At 44.2% G+C, this 23510-nt stretch overlaps 1 protein-coding gene across 1 annotated transcript in view; it reads left to right on the forward strand.

The window, feature by feature from the left end:
* NVL (nuclear VCP like) overlaps positions 1-23510 on the forward strand; it is a 239096-nt gene that overhangs the window by 44482 nt on the left and 171104 nt on the right. The window contains 2 exon segments of the mRNA XM_029593097.1: positions 12085-12219; positions 17105-17206. Coding sequence (XP_029448957.1) covers positions 12085-12219; positions 17105-17206 — 237 coding nt within the window.

The raw sequence follows: 23510 nt of genomic DNA on the forward strand, positions 1-23510 counted from the left end.
CTCAAAAAATGTCTAGTTTGCAGATACAAAAAGATATCTGGAGTCATAAAACAATGTTTCCTACTCAGATCCTCAAAACCTAATATGTCCCCCAATCCTAAAGATGTTCCGTTCAGGTTAACCCTTGTTCTGACCACTTCCGAAAATACTGCGTAGATAATCCTGGTGAGAAGTCAGTATTACGAAAGGGTGAAAAACTAAAAAAGATTTCCTTCCTCCCACTAATTTCATACTCTATTGATCCCAAATGCTTAGTGTGTTTAGCCGTAGCAGGAGGGATAGATGTTATGGGTCTCCACGTACACTTAAAGGCATGTCCCCTGCCAGGAGTGGTTCAGCTGTTACCCATTGCTTCTGCTCACCCGTCTTGTTCCAATCTATTATTGCCTGCATCTGGGCAGCCTTCATAATAGCAAAAGCAGTTTTTTACCCCTCCAGATCACCTCTTAGTTTAGTCGGAAATCAATTATTTCGGGCCAGTCTAGGTGCTCGTCTCTTCCAGGTGAAATCAAATATACATTTTGGCACACCTTCAATAAATGAGTTGGAATGTGTATTGGAAGGGTCTGGCAAAATATTCCTTTTGTGACTTGCACTTCTGTCAACTATGCAAGAGCTGTGCGACCCTTTGCTTTTTCATTTGGGTGTGTTTAGTCATAGTGCTGGAAGAAGCTAATTTTTCTGTTGATGGAGCAGTGCTGATTACATGCTTATTGTCAAACTGGATTTTTTATTTTGTTTCATTGGAAGACATAAATGCACCTGGAAATAAGAAATTTCTACTGTTGCTTCTAATTCGGTACTTTTTTTCAAACAAATATTGGATCCCCCCCAGATCTCTGCCACCCCTTCTGTCATTTATTTTTATCATGCGGGAACTGTTTTGGGGGTACTGGAATGAACTGGTTGTCTCCTCAATTCCAGATCTCCGATTTTTACTACAGGATTTGTGACACTGTTGTGTGTTCCTATAGTATGCTTTTCTTTTTCTTTTATCATACGGCTCATTTGTTACAATATTGAAAGGAGGGAATGGGGGAGGGTTTGAGATCTGAGAAGTATTCAAGGGGTAGGTAATGACTACTGGCGGCAAACACAGGAGGTGGTGTGGGTTGGCGTTGTGAATGTTTTACATGTGATCTGTAGGTTTTCTGGGAATCCTTGGGGAGGGTAACAGATGCAGTCTGGGTTTATCGATGGGGGAGGAAAAGGTATTGTTAACTTTTGGGGCTTGCTTAATCCAGAGATGCATAAAGCTGTTGGGTTCAGAGGATTCCTATGGTTAACTTTGTTTTGGAGGTTCTGGTGTGCATTTAGGGGAACGCTTAGCTGAGGCGAGTTCCATGTGGTTCACTTTCGTTTAATGTCTATGAGTTTTTAAGGCATAATTTGGCTGCCCATGGGTAAAATAGACTTGCATTGTGTTTCTTAGAACTTGGCTGATCTGAACGGCATAATAAAACTTTATGTATGCTGCACAAATCAAAAGCTGATATTGCCATGTTGCAGGAGACACATTTAAATGGTGTGGAGCATGGAAAATTGAAGCCTTGGTGGGTTGGCAAGTTTATTTGGGCATCCTCGAAAGCAGGGCTGGTGATCTTTAAGAAAAATGTCTCTTACACCTAAAAGGGTTTTGTGTGATCCAGGAGGCCATTATATTGTAGTTAAAGGTAATATTTTGTGTTGTACTATGTGTGTACCCCTGATTATGAAGCCATGTTTTTTTGCTGAGCTATTGGAAAGCATAGAGGGTCAGGATGCATGTACTATTTTACTTGGAGGCAATTTAAACATTGTGCATAGCTATTTCTAGATAGATCTCAAGGCCACACAGGTGTGAAAGTAGTGCTACATAAAGGGATGCCTCTTTTATGTGATCGACCAGAATTACTGGATGCATGAAGGGTCTTGCACCCTCAGGAAAGGGATTACGTATTACGTTCTGATATCCAAGCAAATCTTTTTCAAAATGACTGCAGCAAATTTAGGTCCCCTTGAAATATTAGATCATGCTTTAATATGGGTCGATTTTTTTTTTGGAGTGACACGTGGAATGGAAATAGACAGTGGAGATTTCTGGTCTTTATGTACAAGGACATTAGTTTTCAAGAATATCTAATCCACTGTTTTCCCAGCCCTCTCCTGGAGGCATACCTAACCATTTAGGTTTTTAGGATATCCATAATGAAAATGCATGAGATAGAGTTGCACACCATGGGTCTCCACTATATGTGAATCTATCTAATTTACATTCATTATGGAAATCCTGAGAACCCGACTGGCTAATTGTGCCTCGAGAAGAGGGTTGGGAAGCACTGATATAATCAAAAAACGAGAAGGACTTTGAAGGTCATAATCAGGATCATGAGTCTCTTCCAGCTTTATTTTGGGAAACAGTGAAGGTGGTTATGAAAGGTGAAATTATAGGCTACCTGATAAAACAAAGGAAAGATGATAGGCTTATTAGACCAGAAAATCAAGTTAAACGGGATAGATAGCTTTCTAGCAAGGATCAACCTTCGATGGCGAGGTCTAACTACATGGCATCAGAGACTGCTTTAAATACTTTGATCCATCAAAAGGCAAAAAGGTCTTTATTTTATTACAAACTATTCAAATATGGGAACATGTCGGTAAGATATTGGCTTCCTTGGTCAGGAAAGAGGAGGGCCAGGTATTTATAGCGGTGATTAGAGATAGAAATGGGACTTTGGTCTATTTTTGAGAGTCTAAAGTTATTTTCGATTTTCTTTTTTTTTTTAAATCTTTGCTCCAAAGCAGATAGAAATTGTGAAGTTCAATTCAACTTTTTTCAGGATTTAGACCTTCCTTCTGTTTAGTGAGGGATAGTTAAATGTGTTGAATGCACCAATAACTCTCTTTTAGAGAGTCAGTCAGGTATTAGGCAAGCCAAATTTTGTAAAGGCCAGGCCTAGATGGATTTGGGGTTTAGTTTTACAAGTTACATCAGAATTATCTGGTAGCCCTTTTGGGGACCATGTGATAGATCCTGGGATATTTTTATAAGAATGCAATAAGGCATTAATTACTCTAATTGCTAAGAATGGGAAGGATTTATTGCAACATGAATCTTATAGGCCAATTTCATTTTTACATTTTTTTATTTATTATTTATTCGACAATCACAATATTCATATGCAAACATGAGAGAATATACATAACTGAACATTGTAGTCAAATATATCATAACACTGACCATACAAGATATGTGGCATGCAATAAAATAAGCTTTCACAAAATGTCACTGGTCTTTATGATATGACTTTGGTATATAACTAGTTTGTCGACTTGGGTTTTCAAATAAGTCCCACTCATCCCCCCTAACAATTCCAAAAATCAGTCTCATCCCTTCAGGAGGTTAAGAGCCAGTGGTCATGTTCTCCTTCTGACACCATGATATATATGGGTGCCACAGCTTCTCGAATTTAAGAAGCTGCTTCCGCTTAATAGCGGTGAGTCTACTCAGATGATAAATTCGAGCTAGTCTCTGAATAAGTTGTTTGAGTAATGGAGCAGTAGAGATTTCCATTTATAAACTATCTTGTCCCGAGCAGCCAGAATTAATTGAAGTGGTATTGTGTTGTCCCCTACTCCTTGGTCTTCAGTATTTGTATTTAAGAGACAAAACCAGGGATCCTTGTGGAGAGTCATTCTCAAAATTTCTCTTATGACTTCGAGTACGCCATCCCAAAATCGTGAAATGATCGGGCACTCCCACCATATATGCAGAAACGTGCCTTGCTGTCCACAATTTCTCCAGCATCTGACATCCACCAATGGAAAAAACAAGTGTATTCTATCTGGGGTGAGGTACCAATGATACAACATTTTATAACTATTTTCTAATCTAATCTATAACCCAGGTCTTTCTCCCATCTCTGTATGTGTGAGGGGGTTGAACTTGGGTCTTTGTTAAGAATCCGATATATTCTGGATATCCCTTTCGTGATAGTACTCGCTTTGTCACACAACTTCAAATAGGGACTTTCCCTGCTGCAAGCTCCCCCTGACCATCTTCTGAGATAAGAAATATGCTACCTGCACATAAAAATAAGAATCCGTATGGTCTAGCTGGTAGGCGTCTTGTAAATCTTGAAAACTCCTAGTTTGTATCCTAATACATAGATGTTCTAACCTGCTACACCCTTTAGCGCTCCATTTTCTCCCCAGTGACCCAGAAAAATATAGAGGATCTGTAAAAATATCTTCGTTCCCCCTACTAGTTCTGATTTCCACTTATCCCACATTTTCAAAGTTAGTGCAACCATCAGAGGAATACGGTTCCGGACAAATCTAGCCTTCTTGGATAACCATATCAATGTATCCGGGGGAGTGTCTTGCAGGAAGGCTGTTTCCAATTCCACCCACCTCTTTCCTTTATTCCCGTTATCCCAGCCCACCCCTATCTGTGGGCAGGTAAAGTGCCCGGCGTCCTACTCTAGGGGGGTCGTTTTGTCCAAGTAAAATGAAGAAATTTCTTTTGCCAGAGTGCTAGCTGGGAATCCGGGATTTCTATGGGTAGTGACTGGAAAAGATGTGTCAGCTTTGGAAGAGCATTCATCTTTATAGCAGCTGCTATTCCAAGCCAAGACATATCGTATCGTTCCCACTTACTGATATCCTCCAATAATTTTTTCCAAAGTCCCATATGGTTCATATCCAAATTTGCACCTAATTTAACCCCCAAGTATTTAATTTCTTGGTGTTGGATTTTGAAAGGGAATTTACTTTTAATTTCCGCGGTCTTCTCCATATCCATTGATATGTTTAAAAATTCAGACTTTCCTGCATTCAGTTGGTTAACTCAAAATCTTGCTGAAGTGAGTGATCTCACTCACCACAAAGGATAAAGATTTCTTCGGATAGGCCACAGTGAATAGGATATCATCTGCAAACAATGATAGTTTATGTTCCTGATCTCCCACTACCAGCCCTTGAATATCCCTATTTTCTCTGATCTTAATAGCCAGCAGTTCAAGATAGAGGGCAGCCCTGCCGTGTGCCCCGCCCTATAGGGAAGGTCTCGGAGTATCCTCCATTAATTTTGATGCAAGCAGAAGGGTTACTGTATAGCCTGCGGATCCAGGTAGAGCAATCTCCACCCAACCCCATCTTTACCAAGAGGGTAAACAAGTAGTCCCAGTGTACTAAATCGAATGCTTTCTCAGCATCTATTGTAAGGAGAGCCAATGGGACATGAGTAACATTCGCTTGCCAGATTACATTGATAACACGGCAGATATTATCCGCCGCCAGGTTCCCTGGCATAAATCCCTTTTGATTTGGGTGAATTAAGGTATCTATCACTCCTCGGAACCAGTTAGCTAAAATATTTGCCAAAATGTTTAGATCTAAATTGATAAGTGAAATAGGTCTATAAGAGGCGCATAATGTTGCATCTCGGCCAGGCTTGGGGAGTACTGTGACTCCAGCAGTATTTGTAGCATGGGCAATGTGGCTGGAATGGAGCAAATCATTGAAAGCACAGGTCAGAGGTCCAATGATTTCTGTACTAATTTGTTTTTAAAAGCCTGCAGAAAACCCGTCGAGCCTTGCCTAACTTCGTCTTTTATCACTTGCTACCTCTTGTTCAGAGATCTCTTTATTTAGTCTGTCTTGTTGGTGTAGGTGCAGGTCTCGTAAGAAATCTGAGATATCAGGCATCTGGATACCCTGCCTGGTTTTGTACAGATCTTGAAAAAATTGAGAAAACCTGTCTCTTGTTTTCCCACAGTCAGAGATTGTTTCGCCCTATTTGCCTTTGATTTTGAGAATTTGGTTCTGTAACATTTTTACTTTGAGTTTTCTAGCTAGTATCTTACCCGCTTTATTGCCTCCCTCTTAACTTTATCCAGTTGAAAAGCTATCTCCTCCATGTCTAATGCTTTCACTTCACCTCTCAGACTGTCCAATGTTTCCCCCATTCCAGCCTTAAGTTGCCTTTTATGTCTGATTTCTAATTTCGCTATTTTATTCATTAGCTCCAAGCGTCTTGCAGCTGTAGTTTTTTTTTCCCCACAAATGCTGCTCTGGCGATCAATTTGCCTCTCGCCACCGCTTTGAAGCATTCCCCGTTGCTGCTAGTTAGTACCTCCCCATTCTCATTATCAATTAAATATTCCCCCATCTCTTTCCTCAAACTGTCGCAAAATTCCTTTTCATTCAGCAGGCGTTCGTTAAGCCTCCATACTCTCTTCCCTGTGGGGCCTCCTACCCCCCTCTCCCCCGAGAGAAATCCAAACCGCTGCATGATCTGACCAGGTAATGGTATCTATCCCAGACGCCCCCACCCTATTCACCAGAGCCTTGTCGACCAAAAAGAAATTGATTCTGGAGTAAACTTTGTGTGCTTTGGAGAAAAAGGTATAGTTACGCTCGGAGGGGTGAAAAAGACGCCATACATCTTTCAGGTCCCACTCGGCCATTAATGTCTCCAATCCCTGTCTGTTAGCCTCAGTAGTACCCCCTGCGCCTCCGCTCTTGTCTAGAAAAGGATATCTTGTTATGTTAATGTCACCTCCCACAATTAGAGAACCCTCTGCCCATTGCCGTAAAATAGAAGAAAAGCTCTTCAATAACTTTCCTTGACTCACAGTTGGACAATAGAGATTTGCAATGGTGTAGATATCTTTCCCCATTTTAAATTTCACAATCAAATACCTCCCTCCCACATCCTTTAATACTGATATAACCTCTGCTACAGCATTTTGTGAAAAAAGAATGCCTACTCCACTATATTTAGAGGAAGAGGATGCTGAAGCAAAAAAAATTGGGAGGGGGAAATGTTTGGAGAATAACAATCTTTCATATCGTTTCCTCAAGTGCGTTTCCTGGCAAAGGACAATATCCTCTCTTGCGCGGACTGCATCTTGCAATAACTTCTTCCGCTTAATGACATGATTAAGCCCTTTTACATTCCAAGAGAGTACTTTTATGTCCCTCATGTTAGCAACCCAGTTAGCGCCTGCACCCTGCCCACTAGTTTGTCCGCCCTGCTAACCCTTTCCTCCCACAAAAGCGGAATCTAAATATAAATAAATAAATAATAAGCACGGGGGTCACCTGCACAGTGCAACAGATACTGGCATAAGCTTGCTGGGCAGACTGGCTGGATCATTTGGTCCTTTCCTGCCGTCATTTCTGTTTAAAACTAATGCATGAACCACTGTATACAAATCGTGCAATTGCAAAAATGTTTTTAGATGACTAATATAACATATTAAAAAAAAAAAAAAAAAAAAAAAAAAAAAGCATGACCCAACCCACTGCTGCTGTTTGGCTCACCATCATAAACCGAGCATCAATCCTGATCCCTAACAAAGCGACGACTTTGGAAAGCTGAATTTTTCTTCTGGGCAGGAAGTCCAGAGGAACATTTTTTCTTGACACCCATAAAGCCTCAGATTTATCCAGGTTGACTTTCAATCTATGATCCTTCAGCCACCCTGTCAAGTTCTCTAAGCACAAATTAAAACGCTGCAATTTTTCAGGATATTTTGGGTGCAAATACTCTATAATCCTAATATCATCAACAACTGGAAAATAACTGTAGCCCTGACTCTGAATTAATGTAGCTAGGGGTGCTAAAAATACAGTGAAAAAGTGTAGGAGCCAATATTGAACCTTGAGGGACTCAACTTTTTAAATATCTTGGTTCAGACAACTTACTTGCTTAACTCGCCTGGGAAGTGCAATTCAGTAAACTAAATGATAAAGGGGATGGAACAGCTCCCCTATGAGGAAAGACTAAAGAGGTTAGGACTTTTCAGCTTGGAGAAGAGACGGCTGAGGGGGGGGATATGATAGAGGTCTTTAAAATCATGAGAGGTCTAGAACGGGTAGATGTGAATCGGTTTTTTACTCTTTCGGATAATAGAAAGACTAGGGGGCACTCCATGAAGTTAGCATGTGGCACATCTAAAACTAATCGGAGAAAGTTCTTTTTCACTCAACGCACAATTAAACTCTGGAATTTGTTGCCAGAGGATGTGGTTAGTGCAGTTAGTGTTGGGTTTAAAAAAGGATTGGATAAGTTCTTGGAGGAGAAGTCCATTAGTAGAAAATAGCCACTGCTATTACTAGACTAGCAAAAGTAACATGAAATAGACTTAGTTTTTGGGTACTTGCCAGGTTCTTATGGCCTGGATTGGCCACTGTTGGAAACAGGATGCTGGGCTTGATGCACCCTTGGTCTGACCCAGTGTGGCATGTTCTTATGTTCTAAATCATGACAGTGGTGACCCAGAAATCCCAATGTCTTTTTAAACCTTTGTAACAGCAGTTCATGATCAGTAGTGTCAAATGCAGGTGATATGTTGAGGAAAATAATGCATGTATCTTTTTCTTTATCGGCTTTCATTCTCACTTCATTTGCAACAGCCAGTAATGCTGTTTCTGTGCTATGATTCGCACAAAAACCTGACTCTTTCAGATGACAAGCATTTATGCTCTCTGAAAATTTCATCAGTTCCACAACTGATTTTTTAATAACTTTTCCCTCAAAAGGAAAGTTTGAGACAGGGTGATAATTCTATACAAACCCAGGATTTAAGGGGGTTTTTTGTTTTTTTTTTAATAAGGGATGTCCCCTTTCTTCCTTAAGAACTGCTGGGAAATAGCCTTGATCCAAGCTGGAACTAACAATGTTTAATAAATATTTGGCAAGGTCTAAGTCAAATTTCTACATTGAATAAAAAAATACTTTCTCCAGTTTATTTTGTCTACAACCAGTATATTTTGTCTACTACCTCTCTAGTTTCATGGAGTGTCCCCTACTCCTTGTACTATTTGAAAGTGTAAATAAACATTCCCACTCAACTCATGATTTTATAAAATGCATGGTGAACCAGGAAAAAGTAATAGAGCAAAGTGACAAAGCGTAGCAAATCACTGGGACCAGATGGTGTCTACCCTAGAGTTCTGAAAGAACTAAAAAAAAAAAAAAAGAAATTGCAGACTGTTTTACTAGTAATCTCTAACATCTCCTTTAACTTCTCATTCACATCAGCTATGATACCTGATAATTGGGGGGTGGCTAACATAATGCCCATTTTTTAAAAAAGGGTTCCAGATGTGATTTGTGAAATTACGTGTCACGGAGCTTGATGTCAGTAGCAGACAAAATAGTAGACGCTATTCTTAGTAACAAAACTACTGGCCATCTGGGAAGACCTAGATTAATGGGATAGAGTCAAGATGGATTTAGGAAAGGGAAGTCTTGACGGTCAAATCTGTTAGATTTTTCTGAAGGGCTTAATCATGTGCACATTTTGGTGGGTTGGTTGATTAGAGAATCTGTATTTTCAAAAGGTGTTTGACAAAATCCCTCATGAGTGGCTCATCAAGAAATGAAAAAGTCATGGGATAAGAGATAGTGTCCTATTGTGGATTGGTAATTGGCTAAAAGGTAGAAAATAGGGTAGGACTGAATGGCCATTTTTCTCAGTGGATTATGGTACATAGAGAGCCCAAGGGATCAGTTTTGGGACTGGTGCTTTTTAATATATTTATAAATGGTCTGAAAAGGGAGTGATGAATGATATCAAATTTGCAATGACCCAAAATTATTCAAAGTAGTTAAATCAGAAGCTGATTATGAGGATCTTGTGCGACCGGGTTGTCATCACCCAGGAAAAGGATTTTGGTATCACTGCAGACAATAGTTTGAAATACTTGGCTCAGTGTGCAGCAGCGGTCATAAAAGCAAATCAAATGTTAGGTACTATAAGGAAAGGAATGGAAAATGAAATGGAGGATATGTCTCAGTATCGATCCATGCTGCAACTGCACCTTGAGTATTGTGCACATTTCTGGTTGCCCCATCTCAAAAAAGATAAAGCGGAACTAGAAAAGATGCAGAGGAGGGTGACAAAAATGGTAAGGGGATGGGACAGCTCCCCAGGAGGAAAGGCTAAAGAGGTTAGGGCTCTTCAGCTTGGAGAAAAGACAGCTGAGGAGGGATATGATCGACATCTATAAAATCATGAGCAGGATGGAACAGGAAACAGTTATTTACCCGTTCCAATAGAGGGACACGCCGCAGAGTTAATAACTAGCCCTTTTAAAACCAAATTGCTGCCGGGTTTTGTGGTGAAAGCAATTTGCATAACTCGGTTTAAAAGGCACCTAGACAAGTTCCTGGAGAAGAAGTCCATAAACTGCTCTTAGCCAGGTAGCCTTGTGGAAAGCCCCTGCTTGCCCTGGTTATGAGCAGTACTTGTGGCCTGGATTGGCCAGGGTCAGAGACAGGATGCTGGCCTTCTGTCCCAGTATGGCGTTTCTTATGCTCACGGTTATGTCATCTTGTTTCCAAGCTGAAGAGCCCTAACCTGTTTACCCCCCTTTATCATTTTTGTCGCCCATCTCTGTTCCTTTTCTAGTTGTGCTATATCTTACTTGAGATGGGGCAACCAGTACTGCACACAGTACTCAAGCAGTGGTTGTACCATAATTCTATAGAGAAGCTTTATGATGATTAGTTTTATTCGCCGTTCCTTTCGAAATAATTCCCAACATTCTATTTGCTTCTTTGACCACCGCCATGTACTGAGCCGCGGATTTCAATGTGGTGTTCACAATGATGCTGAGATCCTTTTCCTAGGTGGTTACACCTTATGCAGAAGCCAGCATCGTGTAGCTGTAATTAGGGGAAAATAACCCTATGTACATCGCTTTGCACTTGTCCACATCAAATTTCATCTGCCATTTTAAATTCCCGCTCCTGTGGATCCTCACAATCTGTGGCTTTTTTTTTTTTTTTTAAACTGTTTTGAATATTTTTGTGTTATTTGAAAGTTTTCTCCCTTTTCCAGATTGTTAATGAATAAAGTTAATTTTTGTTTTTATTTATTTGGATTTAGCTCATTCCGTAGCTCAAGGTGAGTTACATTTCGGTACTGTGGTATTTGTCTGTCTCCAGAGGGCTTACAATCTAAGGGACTGATTTACTAAACATTTTTTGTTTTCCCCATAGACACAGAATGGAGAAAAGGACTTAGTAAATCAGGCCCTAAGTTTTGTATCTGTGGCAACAGAAGACAAATTGACTTGCCCAAGGTCACAAGCAGCACCAGGTAGATTTCAAACCTGGCCACTGGTCCCAGGACAGATCCCTGCAGTGATATTTAGTCTTACCTGTTAATTTCCTTTCCTTGAGTCCTGCTACACCAGCCCAGTACCCTCCTGGAAAGTTGGGGCCTGCATTGTTATCCTTGGCAGTGGACCTTGTGTTTGGCAGAAAATTTTGATTTTTGCCTTTGACGCTGCTACTGTGCTATTTATCTCACCCGTGGCACTGCTTGGTGTGCGCAGAGCCATACAGAGATATGTGGGATACAGACCTTGCTGAGCTGAGCATCCTTTCTCAGTAGGACAAACAGACGTAAATTTAACCTTGTGCTAGCAATATAGCCGTGTAACATCCCTTTCCTATATGCTTCAGCTTAATTAGGACCCTGAGAGGAAGTCCCAATACTGCTAAATCCTGGCGTCTGAGTTGTCTGGTATTCAAACATAGAAGATGTAAAGTTTAACACTTTCTTCCAAAACTTTTGACTCAGTGGGTGGGCAAAAGCATAGTTTATGTATATAAGTGCCTTCAACTTGACCCCCATCTCCAACATATGTTAGATGGAAGCAGGCCCTGAGCTCCAGAAAGAGATGACAGAAGAAATCACCGGAGGCTGAATGGGGGCAGAGACCTGGCTCAGTTTCCAAACTTTAAATTTGAGGAGCCCATTTCTTGATGCTCGGAAATAAATGTATTTGAGGGCCCTGAGGTCTGCCCCGTCTTTGTCTGCTGTATACGCAATGTAATGGACTGTTCAATAGTAGGATGATAAATCTCAGCAGAAGGTTTCCTTTTGTTTGTCTACATTTTGCAGTTTTCAGTGACTAGACAAATGTAGTATTGACAGGAATAAATGTTTTAGTTGCAAAAAAACCCCAAACAAACCCCAAATCAAAACCGGGGAATCTGTTTCAAGGCTACATGTTGTATTTCTCTTGGCTGTTGGAGTTGAAGCTGTGGCTGTAGCAGGTTTCTTGCTTTCCTCCTCACAGGACGTCTGTAAGATGCTGATCCACATGCGGCACCCGGAGGTGTACCAGCACTTAGGTGTGGTCCCCCCGCGAGGCTTCCTTTTGCACGGTCCCCCAGGGTGTGGAAAGACGCTGCTAGCACAGGCAATCGCCGGGGTAAGAGCATGTTAACTTTTTTTTCCATTCTGTCTGTGTGCTGCTCCTTTAAAGCATTTTCAAAGAGGGAATATTTTGGGTTTATTTAGTGCAGTTCATGCACCCAACTTACGTATGTCCGAACCAAAGAAGAATCCTATTCTGATCACCCTGCGGAAAGTTTCTTGCTACTTTCCAGTAATGGCCACCATCCAGGAGTTAATTGATCTGGAATGGGATGCCCCAGAAGCAAGTTTTAAAGGGGGCTGAGCGTTGTAAGCTCTATACCCTCTGGACCCGGTGGTAAGAGAACGTTTGCGTTTCCCTAAAGTGGATGCACTGGTCTGTGCCGTTTCTAAGGGAACAACTATCCCAGTAAAGGGAGGAGCGGTTTAAAGGATGCACACGATAGACAGATTGAGTCTATCCTTAAACAAGCCTTTGACACAGTAGCAATGACCTTACAGATTGCTTCTTGTTGCACTGTGGTGGCTCGTTTGTGTCTATTTCTCTCTCAGGAGGTGGATGACTCAGGGGTGAATTCCAGAGCGGTTATGGAACCTGTTGCCGCCTTTTTAGCAGACAAGTTCTGATTTATTCTGTACTTCGGCCAGAGGAGTGGCCTCAGTGATGGCAGCCAGATGACAGCTGTGGCTGGGAATTGGTCAGTTGATGCAACCTCCAAAGCTAATCTTACGAAGGTGCCCTTTAAAGGATCACTCCTATTCGGGAGCAGGTTGGAAAAGCTGGCCAGTAAATTGGGCGAACCTCCAGTTCCTTGGTTACCAGAAGATGAGAGGAAGCAGTTACAATGCCCCCTCGTCTGAGGAGTAGTTTCAGGGGTTCCCAGCGTTTTCGCCCCTACAGAAATTCGACATTTCAGAGGTCTTGACCCCTTGCCCAAGATAGGGGCAAGTTCGGGTTCAAGCTCATCCCAAACCCCCCCAATGAAAGATTACCGACCCACCTTCAGGACAAGAAGATAGGGGGTCATCTGTCTCTTTTACCAATGGTGGGTCGAGATCACTTTGGTTAAATGAGTACTGAAAGTCATACAAGGAAGATATGCGCTGGAATTCAGCAGCATTCCTCTGGACATATTCATGATTTCTCTTTGCCACTCCCAGCATAAGAAGCAGGCAGTGTAAATTATGCTTCTAAGGCTCCTCAGGATGAGGGCTGTGATCCCAGTACCATTTATTTTGTCGCACCCAAGAAAGAAGGTTTCTTTCATCCCATCCTGGATCTCAAGAGTGTCAACCGTCACCTTCAAGTGATTCATTTTTGTATGGAGACCTTAAGCTCTGTGATAATGGCTGTACAATTGGGAGAGTTCCTAACCTTCCTGGACCTATCTGAGGCCTTCCTTCATATTCCAATCTGACAAGAACACAAACGTTTCCTATGTTTTGTGTACTGAGCCAACATTATCAGTTTCAGGTACTACCCTTCAGCTTAGCCACCGCCCCCAGAACATTTTCCAAGATTATGGTGGTTGTGGCAGCAGCGTTGAGGAAAGATGGGATCCTGGTGCACCCATAGTTGGATGATTGGCTGATCCGGGCCAAGTCCGTAGAAGAGAGCATTCTGGGACCAACAAGGTGATCTCCTTGCTGCGGGAACTTTGTTGGGTACTAAAGCTGACCAAGAGCAGCCTCAAATCTTCCCAGTTCTTGGAGTATCTGGGAGTCCGGTTCAACACCAGGCCAGGCAAGGTTTTTCTTCCTACCGCACAGAAGAAGTTGATGTACCAGGTGCGTCAGTTAGTGAACACTGTACGCCTGATGGTGTGGAACTATCTCCAAATCCTTGGTTTGATGGTGGAAAACCTGGAAGTAGTGCCATGGGCGAGGGCACACATGCAGCCACTTCAACGTTCTCTGCTAGCACGTTGGAACCCATGGTCCCAAGACTATGCGGTTTGTCTCTACTTACCGATGGAAGTCAATTCTCTCCTCCAGTGGTGGTTGCAGAAAGTTCATCTCAGCAGGGGCATGTTCCTGTCCTCCTCGAACTGGCTGGTTCTCACAACAACAGATGCGAGTCTTCAGGGATGTTGGATGGAAGAAGAGGCCCTCTGGAACATCAATTGCCTAGAAGCCCGAGCAATTAGATTGGCATGTTTACAATTCAGCCACAGACTCCAGGGTCAAGCAGTCTGCGTGATGTCGAACATCGCAACAACGGTAGCCTACATCAAATGCCAGGGAGGAACCAAGAGTCAATAGGTGTTACAGGAGATAGACCTCCTTTTGGTGTGGGCGGAAGTACATCTACAGATGATCACAGCCTTCCACATTTTTATTTTTATTTATTTATTTAAAAACTTTTCTATACGTTGCTAAGTTAAATACCATCGCAACGGTTTACATGTAGGCACATATTTAATGAGGGTAAAAGCGTACTATAGTACATTCTAACAGGTGCCGTTAAAGGTTCAGTTACAATATATCATTAGACATAGACATTTAGCGAAGTAGTTCATGACCAGTTGTACCAAGGTACTTACACGGGTAGTTTTATCACACATAGTACATTGCAGAAAAAGACAACGTCAGAGCAGACTTTCTAAGCAGGGAGAGTCTGGACCCAGGAGAATGGGGGCTGTCGACCAAGGTGTTTCAACTGACAGTACATCGCTGGGGCCTCCCATCAGTCGACCTGATGACCACATCTCACAATTCAAAGATCCCTCGATTCCTCAGTCAAAGAAGAGATCCGGGATCCCTGGGAATCGATGCCATCGTCCAGATCTGGCCGGAAGACGAGTTAATATACGCCTTCTCTCCATGGTCCCTACTGGGCAGGGCCATCTGCAGAATCAAACACCACAGGGGGCTAATCCTACTACTAGCTCCAGATTGGCCCAGGTGTCCATGGTATGCGGACAAGCAGAGACTCCTGGTGGAGAATCCCCTGCGCCCCTGCATTGCACAGGGACTTGTTGCAGTAGGGACCAGTCCTTCACAACGATCCGACTCTATTCTATGTTACGGTCTGTCCCTTGAGAGGGCTCGCCTGATAAAGTGGGGATATTCTGCAGTGGTAATTGTCACTTTACTCTGTTCTCGAAAATTCTCCATATCCCTAGCAAGGGTCTGGAGAGTTTTTGAGGCCTCGTGCGAAGAACACTGTGTCCTCCCGTGGACGGTTAAAATCCCTCTTATTCTGGAATTTTTGCAGGACAGCTTGAATAAAGGTTTGGCCCTTAACTCCTTGAAGGTACAGATGGTGGCTCTCTCCTGTTTCAGGGGTGAGGTGAATGGGGGCCTCCCTGTCAGCTTATCCTGACGGAATCCGTTTTCTGAAGGGAATGAAGTACCTTCGACCTCCCTTATGGCTGCCAGTTCCCTTGTGGAATCTTAATTTAGTACTGGATTTTTTGGCAGGTCCTTCCTTTTGACCGCTGCACAGTCTTTCCTTGCGATTATTGACCTTGCAAACTGTGTTCCTGGAGGCTATATGCTTGGCATGTCGCATCTCTGAACTGCAGGCATTGTCGTGCCGGGAACCATTCCTCCATGTGACTCCAGGGGCGGTACAACTACGTACTGTTCCATCCTTCTTGCCCAAGGACATGGAGGAATATCATCTCTTCTGTCATTTGGATGTCAAGAGACTTTTAGTACGATATCTGGAAGTCTCAGAACCAGTCCGAAAGACGGGACCGCCTATTTGTCCTTCATGGTGGAAGGAAGCAGGGCAAACCAGCTTTGCAGACTCCCATAGCTCGCTGGATTAAGGAGGTGGTCATGGAAGCCTATGAGGAGGCTGGAAAGCCATTACCTTCTCAGATTAGAGCCCATTCCACTAGGACTCAAGTGATCTCATGGGCGAAAGTTAAACTGCTGTATCCCATCGATATCTGCTGAAGGGCAACGTGGTCCTCCTTGCATACCTTCTCCAGGTTTTACCGCCTGGACGTACAGTCCCGAGAAGGCCCAGCCTTTGCACGGGCGGTGTTGACTGGACCACGGGCAGCCTCCCACCTCAATCAGGAGTAGCTTTTGTCCATCCCATTGGTCCTGAGTCCATCGCTAGGAAAATAGAGAAATTACTTACCTGATAATTTCATTTGCCTTAGTGTAGACAGATGGACTCAGCATCCTCCCTCGGCTGCCCAAGGACTGTTCCACCTGCTGCCCCGCAGAGTGGGCTTTGATTCCAAGGGATCATGGGTAAATGGTCAAATTCTTACTGAAGTTCAGTGTTTATGGTTGGTTAAGTACAGTTACATTTATCCAGTTTTAATCATGTTTTTAACCTTATTTTTAATCAACTCCTTTCTACTAATATGTCCACAGTAGCCTTAGGTAGTAGAGCTTAGGTCACTGCTGGGAGTATATGTTCTGTGAGATCAGATTTGCAACCTGACTTTGTCTCCATCTGCTGGCAGGGGAGCATAACCCATTGGTCCTGAGTCCATCTGTCTACACTAAGGAAAATGAAATTATCAGGTAAGTAATTTTTCTTTTTTATGGTAGCTATAGGAAAGCATTCATCACTTTTCAACTCCTTTGTTTGGTCGCTGCTTTTAGGAGGTAGATAACTGAGATCTATGTAGAAGATTGGGCTCACATGAGCTCCCTATGATGGTGAAGCATCGGTAAGTGTGGTCATGGAGGATGTTTCCCAATGTTCCTCTCGCTAGAGGATAATGCCAGAAGGCAGAAAGGCTTGCTGGTGGCTTCACTGTGTTTGTAGAGGGAATCTTGGAGATGGGTAAAAGGATTCTTTGCCTGAAAGCTATGTGGGATAGAAAGCTCATGTCTGTCTTAAACATATTTATATTTAATTAAATTATTTATTTATTTATTTAACATTTTTCTGTTTGATTGGTCAGTTTAACGAGTAAATTGTATTCCACGAAGACCCGTCCTAATCACAGCCTGTGACTCTATTCCAGGAACTTGAACTACCGATGCTGAAAGTTGCAGCTACGGAGATGGTATCGGGAGTGTCAGGAGAATCGGAGCAGAAGCTGAGAGAGCTCTTTGAACAGGCTGTGGTAAGGATTGATCATGAGAAGGATTCTTAGTTCCTCCTCAAACTGCTTCACCAGTCCAGACAAGTGGGTTGTTCCTCCATACCACCAGGTGGAGCTAGAGAACACAGCGTTCTTTGTGGTGTTATCAAAGCTATTTGCATGTGGTGCAGTCCAGAAAACTCCTTTGTATTCTCTACCTCCAGCACATGATAGGATGTACTGGTGATGCAAGATTTTTCTTACAAGGCCTGCCTAGCCCTTGAGTTAGAGTAAGGTAGGGATTTCTCTGGTGTCCTAGAGCCAAGCTCCCGGTTGCCTAAAACCAAGGTAGTGTTCCTCCAGAGGGGTTTGAGTTGTAGGCTATAAATAAATACATAAATTGAGGATCCTCTGTCTGCATTCCCTCCTCCTTTCCCTTCTTTCCTTCTAGGTTCTCTGCCTTTAAAGATTTATTATAAAAAAAATAAAAGAAATCAGGAGAGTAACTCCAAACAGCTTAAGGCATTTTTTTTTTTGTGCAAACAGTGTTACCGGAATTGGGGGTAAGTTCCTCTAAGGTTTGAGGGTGAGTTCCTTCAGCACAGCTCTAATTTGATCTACCATACTCCTCCTGATGGAGAAGGGAAGAGCCACCGGTGCTTGGCATGCAGCTGCGAGCACGCTGCTTCCACTTTGGGGATTTTTATGCTCAGCTTGCCTCAGAGTGCCCATAGAGCGTTCTAAGGCCTCTGTTTCTATATCAGCAGGGCCAGCTGCCACGGGAACTGAGTTCTTTTTTCTTCCTGCTCAGGGATATAGAGATAAGTCAGTCACCCTTAAAAGGAGTGTGTAACTGAACCAAACTGAATGCAGGCATGAGCAACACAAAATAGAAGTCTAGCCACGTGATAGCCCTGCAGTTTTAATGTGAATGCTGTGAGAACTGCACAGAAGAGAAGCTGCTATTGCTCTTCATATTAAACAATCTGTCTTCACCTTACAATTCAGCTGATACTACCGGACACAAATTTGCTGAGCTTGTAGCTTTGACAAATTTTGTATCCAATTACGAGGCCCGGTATTGTCCACCAGATGTCTTCCAACTCATGTTAGAATCTGCATACGCGAACCAGTTAAGAAGTCATATCAGAAACTCACCAGTCCTATGCCAGAGGACTGTAGTAATCTCCAGTCAATGTCAACTTTTGGATCATATGCATGAAGTCCTGATAAAGAAAAGACTTGGGGCTTACAGATTTTGGGCTCCTCTTTACATAAGTGAACTTCATACATGGGACTTCGATCCTGAGATTTTTGATGAAGCCTTGCACTAAGCTTTGAGACTGGGCTCCCAGTTCAGCCAGCCCTGCTCCATTAACTTTGAAGTACTTGCCGACCTCACCCTTGCACAAGCTTTGGCAGGCCTAGCCAGTCTTCACTCCTTGTTCCTTGCCTGCACAATTTACAAAGGCTTCTGCAAACTCCAAGTCCACTGCCCCGAGACTGTGGTCTTAACTTGTTCCTGTTCGTACCCTGGATCAGTCCATATGAGTGGGTTTATGCATCTCTACCAGCAGATGGAGGCAGAGAACAAACCTTTGAGGCACTGCTACATAACAGAGTGCCACCTGCAGTCTCTCAGTATTTCTCTGTCTCTAGCAGATGATAGAAGTGCAAACCTGCAGTCTGGAGTGTTTTGAAGAAAAAGAGCAGATAAGCAGAAGTTTCGGCTCCCCGAGATATTAGGCTCCTTCGAGGGGCATCCTTTGTATGGAGCAGAGCGAGCGGGGAATTGGTGATCCTTGTCTGGACTCGGCCCTTCTTGACGGGGGGGGGGGAAGGGGGTAAATAGCCAGGGGTCCTGGTTTCCTCTCCCCCACTGGGCCTTCACTCCCTCAGTGGACCTCACTCCGCAGCCTTCTATCTCCAGAAGCAGGGGAGTAGTTCGTTTCCCTTTTTATTTGTGGCCTGTCTCTTTAATTTAAAAAAAAAAAAAAAAGAGAGAGAGATAGTTGAAGCAAGGAGATCAGCAGCAGCTCTGAGTAGCAGGTAAGTGTTTGTTTTTCTTGCCAAGAGGCTGGCAAGAGGGAGCAGGCTGAATTTCCTGCCTTTCGGAGTCAGGTGATTGCTGAATTTCAGCACCAGACAGCGGTGGGAGCGTTCGCGTCGGCACTGTTTATTTTTAGGCCTGAATGCGTGTGCAGGTCGGACCATCCCAATATGCAGGCTCCCGCATAGCACGGCAAACTTTGCTGCGGCTATGGTTTGAGGCAAGTTCGCCTTGATGCGGCCTCGTTCTGCCACGAATGTGCCTTGGGTAGGACCGAGACCTCGGCGGACCCCCGGGGAGCGGCGAGAAAGTGCAGGCGGCTGGGATGGCTCTGGAGACTCCAGGGGGGGGTGTTGAAAGGTGCCGGTGGCCATTTTGGCAACACAAGCTGAAGTGCAGGCTGCCAATTCTGAGCTCTGGGACTCCCATCCCACACTTTTGTCTTTGGGAAAGGACCCTGCTGGTGGCGGGACGGGGAGGAGCTCATGAGGGAGTGGATCCAGGACTCTTCCTATTCAGACCTGGAGGTGTTTTCCATGGGTTTTGCTCTTCTCTTCCAAAAGGCTTATTTAGCCAGGAAGGAGTTAGGGGCAGAGAGACCCTTGTCTAGGAGGTCCCAGGCAGCCAAAAAGGCTAGAAGGCCAGTGCAGTCAGGAGGGTTCCTATGTATGTTGGAACTTGGACAAGCCCCGGAGGAGGACAATTCGTCAGATAGCCTGGATGATCCTGATCAGCTTCATGGGGGTCCTGTGGGACTGGACAAAAACCCTGTTGGTGGTGCCCTGGCTGATCTGAGCAGGACCCGGATCGGGATCCATTGGATACTTTGGGGATCCCATGCAGGATCCAGATGCTCAGGACCCGGATGTGATACCAGTCATGGACGGAGATGACCCACGAGTGGTTTGGCTGTTCCAGAGGAAGGAACTGGGTCCATTGATTCCCCAGAAGATGGAGGAACTCGGGATTAAAGCTGCCCAGGAAGAGTCAGACAAGGAAGGGGTGAACCCACTTCTGGAAGGATTACAGGGACCAACTACCTCTTTCTCGTTGCCAAAGCAGGTGAAGAATTTGGTGGATCGGGAGTGGGAATCTCCTGAGGTGGGTCTGAAGGTCGCTAGGGCTATGGGGAAACTATATCCCTTGCCGGAACAGACCTTGGAATCATGGAGAATTCTCAAGGTGGATGCAGCCATGTTGGCAGTTACTAAAAAGATGACCATTCCTGTAGCGGGAGTGGTGGCACTCAAGGATGTCCAGGATAGGAAGCTGGAGATCCTACTCAAGCGGTTCTTTGAAGTCTCAGCTTTGACCCTTCGGGCAGCGGTGTGCAGAAGTCTGATGCAGAGAGCCTGTTTATCCTGGTTGTAGAAGGCACATGACAAGCATTCAGGAACAGCATCTGAAGCAGCGCAGGCAGCCCGTTTAGAGCTGGGGGTAGCCTATGTGGCTGATGCTCTTATGACATGGTCTAGACTTTTTCCAGGAGTATGGTCTCGGCGGTGGCAGCGCCAAGGCTTCTGTGGCTGTAAAACTGGTCAGCGGACGTGTGGTCTAAAACCCAGCTGTCAAACCTCCCTTCAGGGGGAAGTTCCTCTTTGAGGAGGACTTGAAGCAGCTTGTAAAACAGTTGGGAGAGTCAAAAGGCAATAAATTACCTGAGGACAGGAAGGAACCTAGGAAGTCCTTTCCTCAGTGAGCCCGTTTTCGAGAGGTTAGGAGATTTTGGGCGGGGAGGATCCCTGTGCTGGCATCACAGAAACAGTTCAGACAGACAGCCCTTTCGGAATCAGCACAGATCCCCGAGAGATGGTGGGTCCCAAGGAAGGAGCAGAAACAAAATTGTGCAATGAAGGTGTGTTGGTCTGTTCCTTCCTGGAAGCTATCTGAGGGAGGCTATCTCTCTTTTTTATGAGGAGTGGACCAGAATCACGTTGGACCAGTGGGTCCTGGAGGTGATAAACAGCTACGCCTTAGAATTTTCTTGGCCACTCAGAGATGCCTTTGTAGTCTCCCGCTGTGTTTCCTGGTGCAGACTGGAGGCCATACAGGACACAATTAATTCTCCCAGCAGGCTCCCGCCCTCAGAGCTCTCTCCCTCTGTAGGAGTTAAGGTGGTCCAGGCTAAGTGCCTGGTCCCACACATGCAGAAAGAGGGAAACAGGGTCCTTCATCACATTAACCCCACCCTGCCCAAGCTTGGACCCGTTTGGAATGGGAATTTCAGATTCTGGGCTCAGGGGAATTAATTTTTAATAAATTGCATCTGCTAATACAGGAGCCATCACAGCATTTGTAATTGATCCCCAAAGTAGATCTGCTGGTTTCAGTGGTTACAAGGACGTCAACTATTCCTGTGGAAGATGGCACTTCTGCTATGGTTTCTCAGGACAGGAGAATTGAGATTTCTCTTAAACACGTATTTACTTCTTCATTGTCAATACAGTTAGCAATTTTGTTGTGGCATGGTGGCTCGAGCTCTTCTGTGCTGGGTCCAGCAACTTCCCAAAGGGTGGTAAGGCTGCCTGCCTGAAGTCAGCTGTAGCCTTCATCGCTGATGCCTTCTATGATCTTACCAGGATTTCATCTTGCTTAGTTGCTTTATCAGTTTCTACTAAGATATTCTTGTGGCTAAGACATTGGGTGGTGGATTCTTGGTCAAAGACCCATCTGCGTAAACTTCCTTTCAAGGGTAAATTACTCGCTGGCGACGACCTAGCTTAGTTCGTGAAAAATTTGGGAGATCCCAAGCCTAATAGGCTCCTAGAAGGTAAGAGGTTGTGCCTTTCATTGGCCTAGCAGAAACCAGGTTCAGTATCACGACACCAGGATGTATAGACCAGACAAGCAGTTTGTTTCTCAACCCTTTTGTTCTCGGGGCATGAACCAGTCCTTTTGTGGCTCGAGGAAGTTGACAGGACTTTATAGCCTCCTGTGGAGCTTCCCAATAAAGCCAGGAGGGTTCACTCTCTGGTGTTGCCTGTAGGCAGCTACCTCCTCCGGAGTGTACCCACATAACTTGGAGGTTATTCAGCACAGCTGTGTTCTAGAATTAGATGCTCTGATCCATGATACTTTATGGTTTCTCTTTGCACGTTGGCTGTCAAAAAGGTGGCAGTGCAGACCATGCTCCAGAAGTTACACTGTTAAGGACATTGGTTTCAGTTCCTCTAGAAGTTCGAGGTCTAAGATGCTATTTCATCTGTTTTGTAGTTCCAAAGAAGGACCACTCTTATAGACCTGAAGGGGGTAAACAGCTTTCATGTTCTCCATTTCATAAAGGCGAGACTCTGCTCACTTCTTCTTGCAGTATGGGAAGGCGAATTTCTCGCTTTCGTGGATCTGGCAGAGGTAAACTTATGCATCCCGATAAGGGAGGACCATCGGATATTTGTGTGTTTTTTATTCTTAAGCCAATACTTTCAATTCAGAGCTCTTCCCTTTGGGTTTACCACAGCTCCAAGAACTTTTTTTTTAATCAAGATGCATGGTGGTAGCTGCTCCAATTCTCCAGAATATGGCAGCTAAAATTAACAGGCACCATGCCCAGAGACCATGTTATCTCAATTCTTGAGTTGATTAGTTACTTATACATTGGCAAATGCAATTTAAAATTCTTCCAAGCTTGAATAGGAAGAGTCCTGTGTATCTGGAGACCTGTTCATTCTTTACACACTAGGAAGGAACACGCGTTCCCTGTACGTACCTGGATCAGTCCAGACAGTGGGTTATGTCCCCAATCCAGCAGATGGAGTCAGCACAAGCTTTGAGGGGGCGTCACCCTATATACCACTACCCCCTCTGCAGGAGTTCAGTATCTTCTGACTCCAGCAGATGCGAGTAGGGTATCCTGGGTTTCTCCCATTGAGATAGGATTTTCCCTGTGCTTTTCTTACTGATTTTCGACTTTGGCCTCTGCCTATTTGTTTTTTGCTTGGATCAAGTTGTTGTGTTTTAAAAAAAAAAAAAAAAAAAAAAAAAACTGAAAAAGTTTACACTTTTGGGGAGCTGGGTTTCCCTTACCCTCTGTGTCCTCTCTCTTGCCTGTGCTGCGTTTTGGACAGGGTAAGTTTGCATTTTGTGTTGTTTCTTTCTTTTGCAGCTCTCCAGTCCTCCGGTGCCGCGCAGGTGTCGGTGGTGCCGACCTCCCCGCGCTGATTTCCTTGCCGGCGGCCATTTTGCAGCTCCTCAGGGGCTGCTGTGGCAGGCAGGCAGGCCGTTTTCGGCGGGTTGTGCGGCCAGGAGGCCCCCCCGCGGCACTTGGAGCTTCCTCCGGCGGGCAGTGCAGGCCGATCG

The sequence above is a fragment of the Rhinatrema bivittatum genome, chromosome 3 (assembly GCF_901001135.1).
Source record: "Rhinatrema bivittatum chromosome 3, aRhiBiv1.1, whole genome shotgun sequence".
NCBI lineage: Eukaryota > Metazoa > Chordata > Amphibia > Gymnophiona > Rhinatrematidae > Rhinatrema > Rhinatrema bivittatum.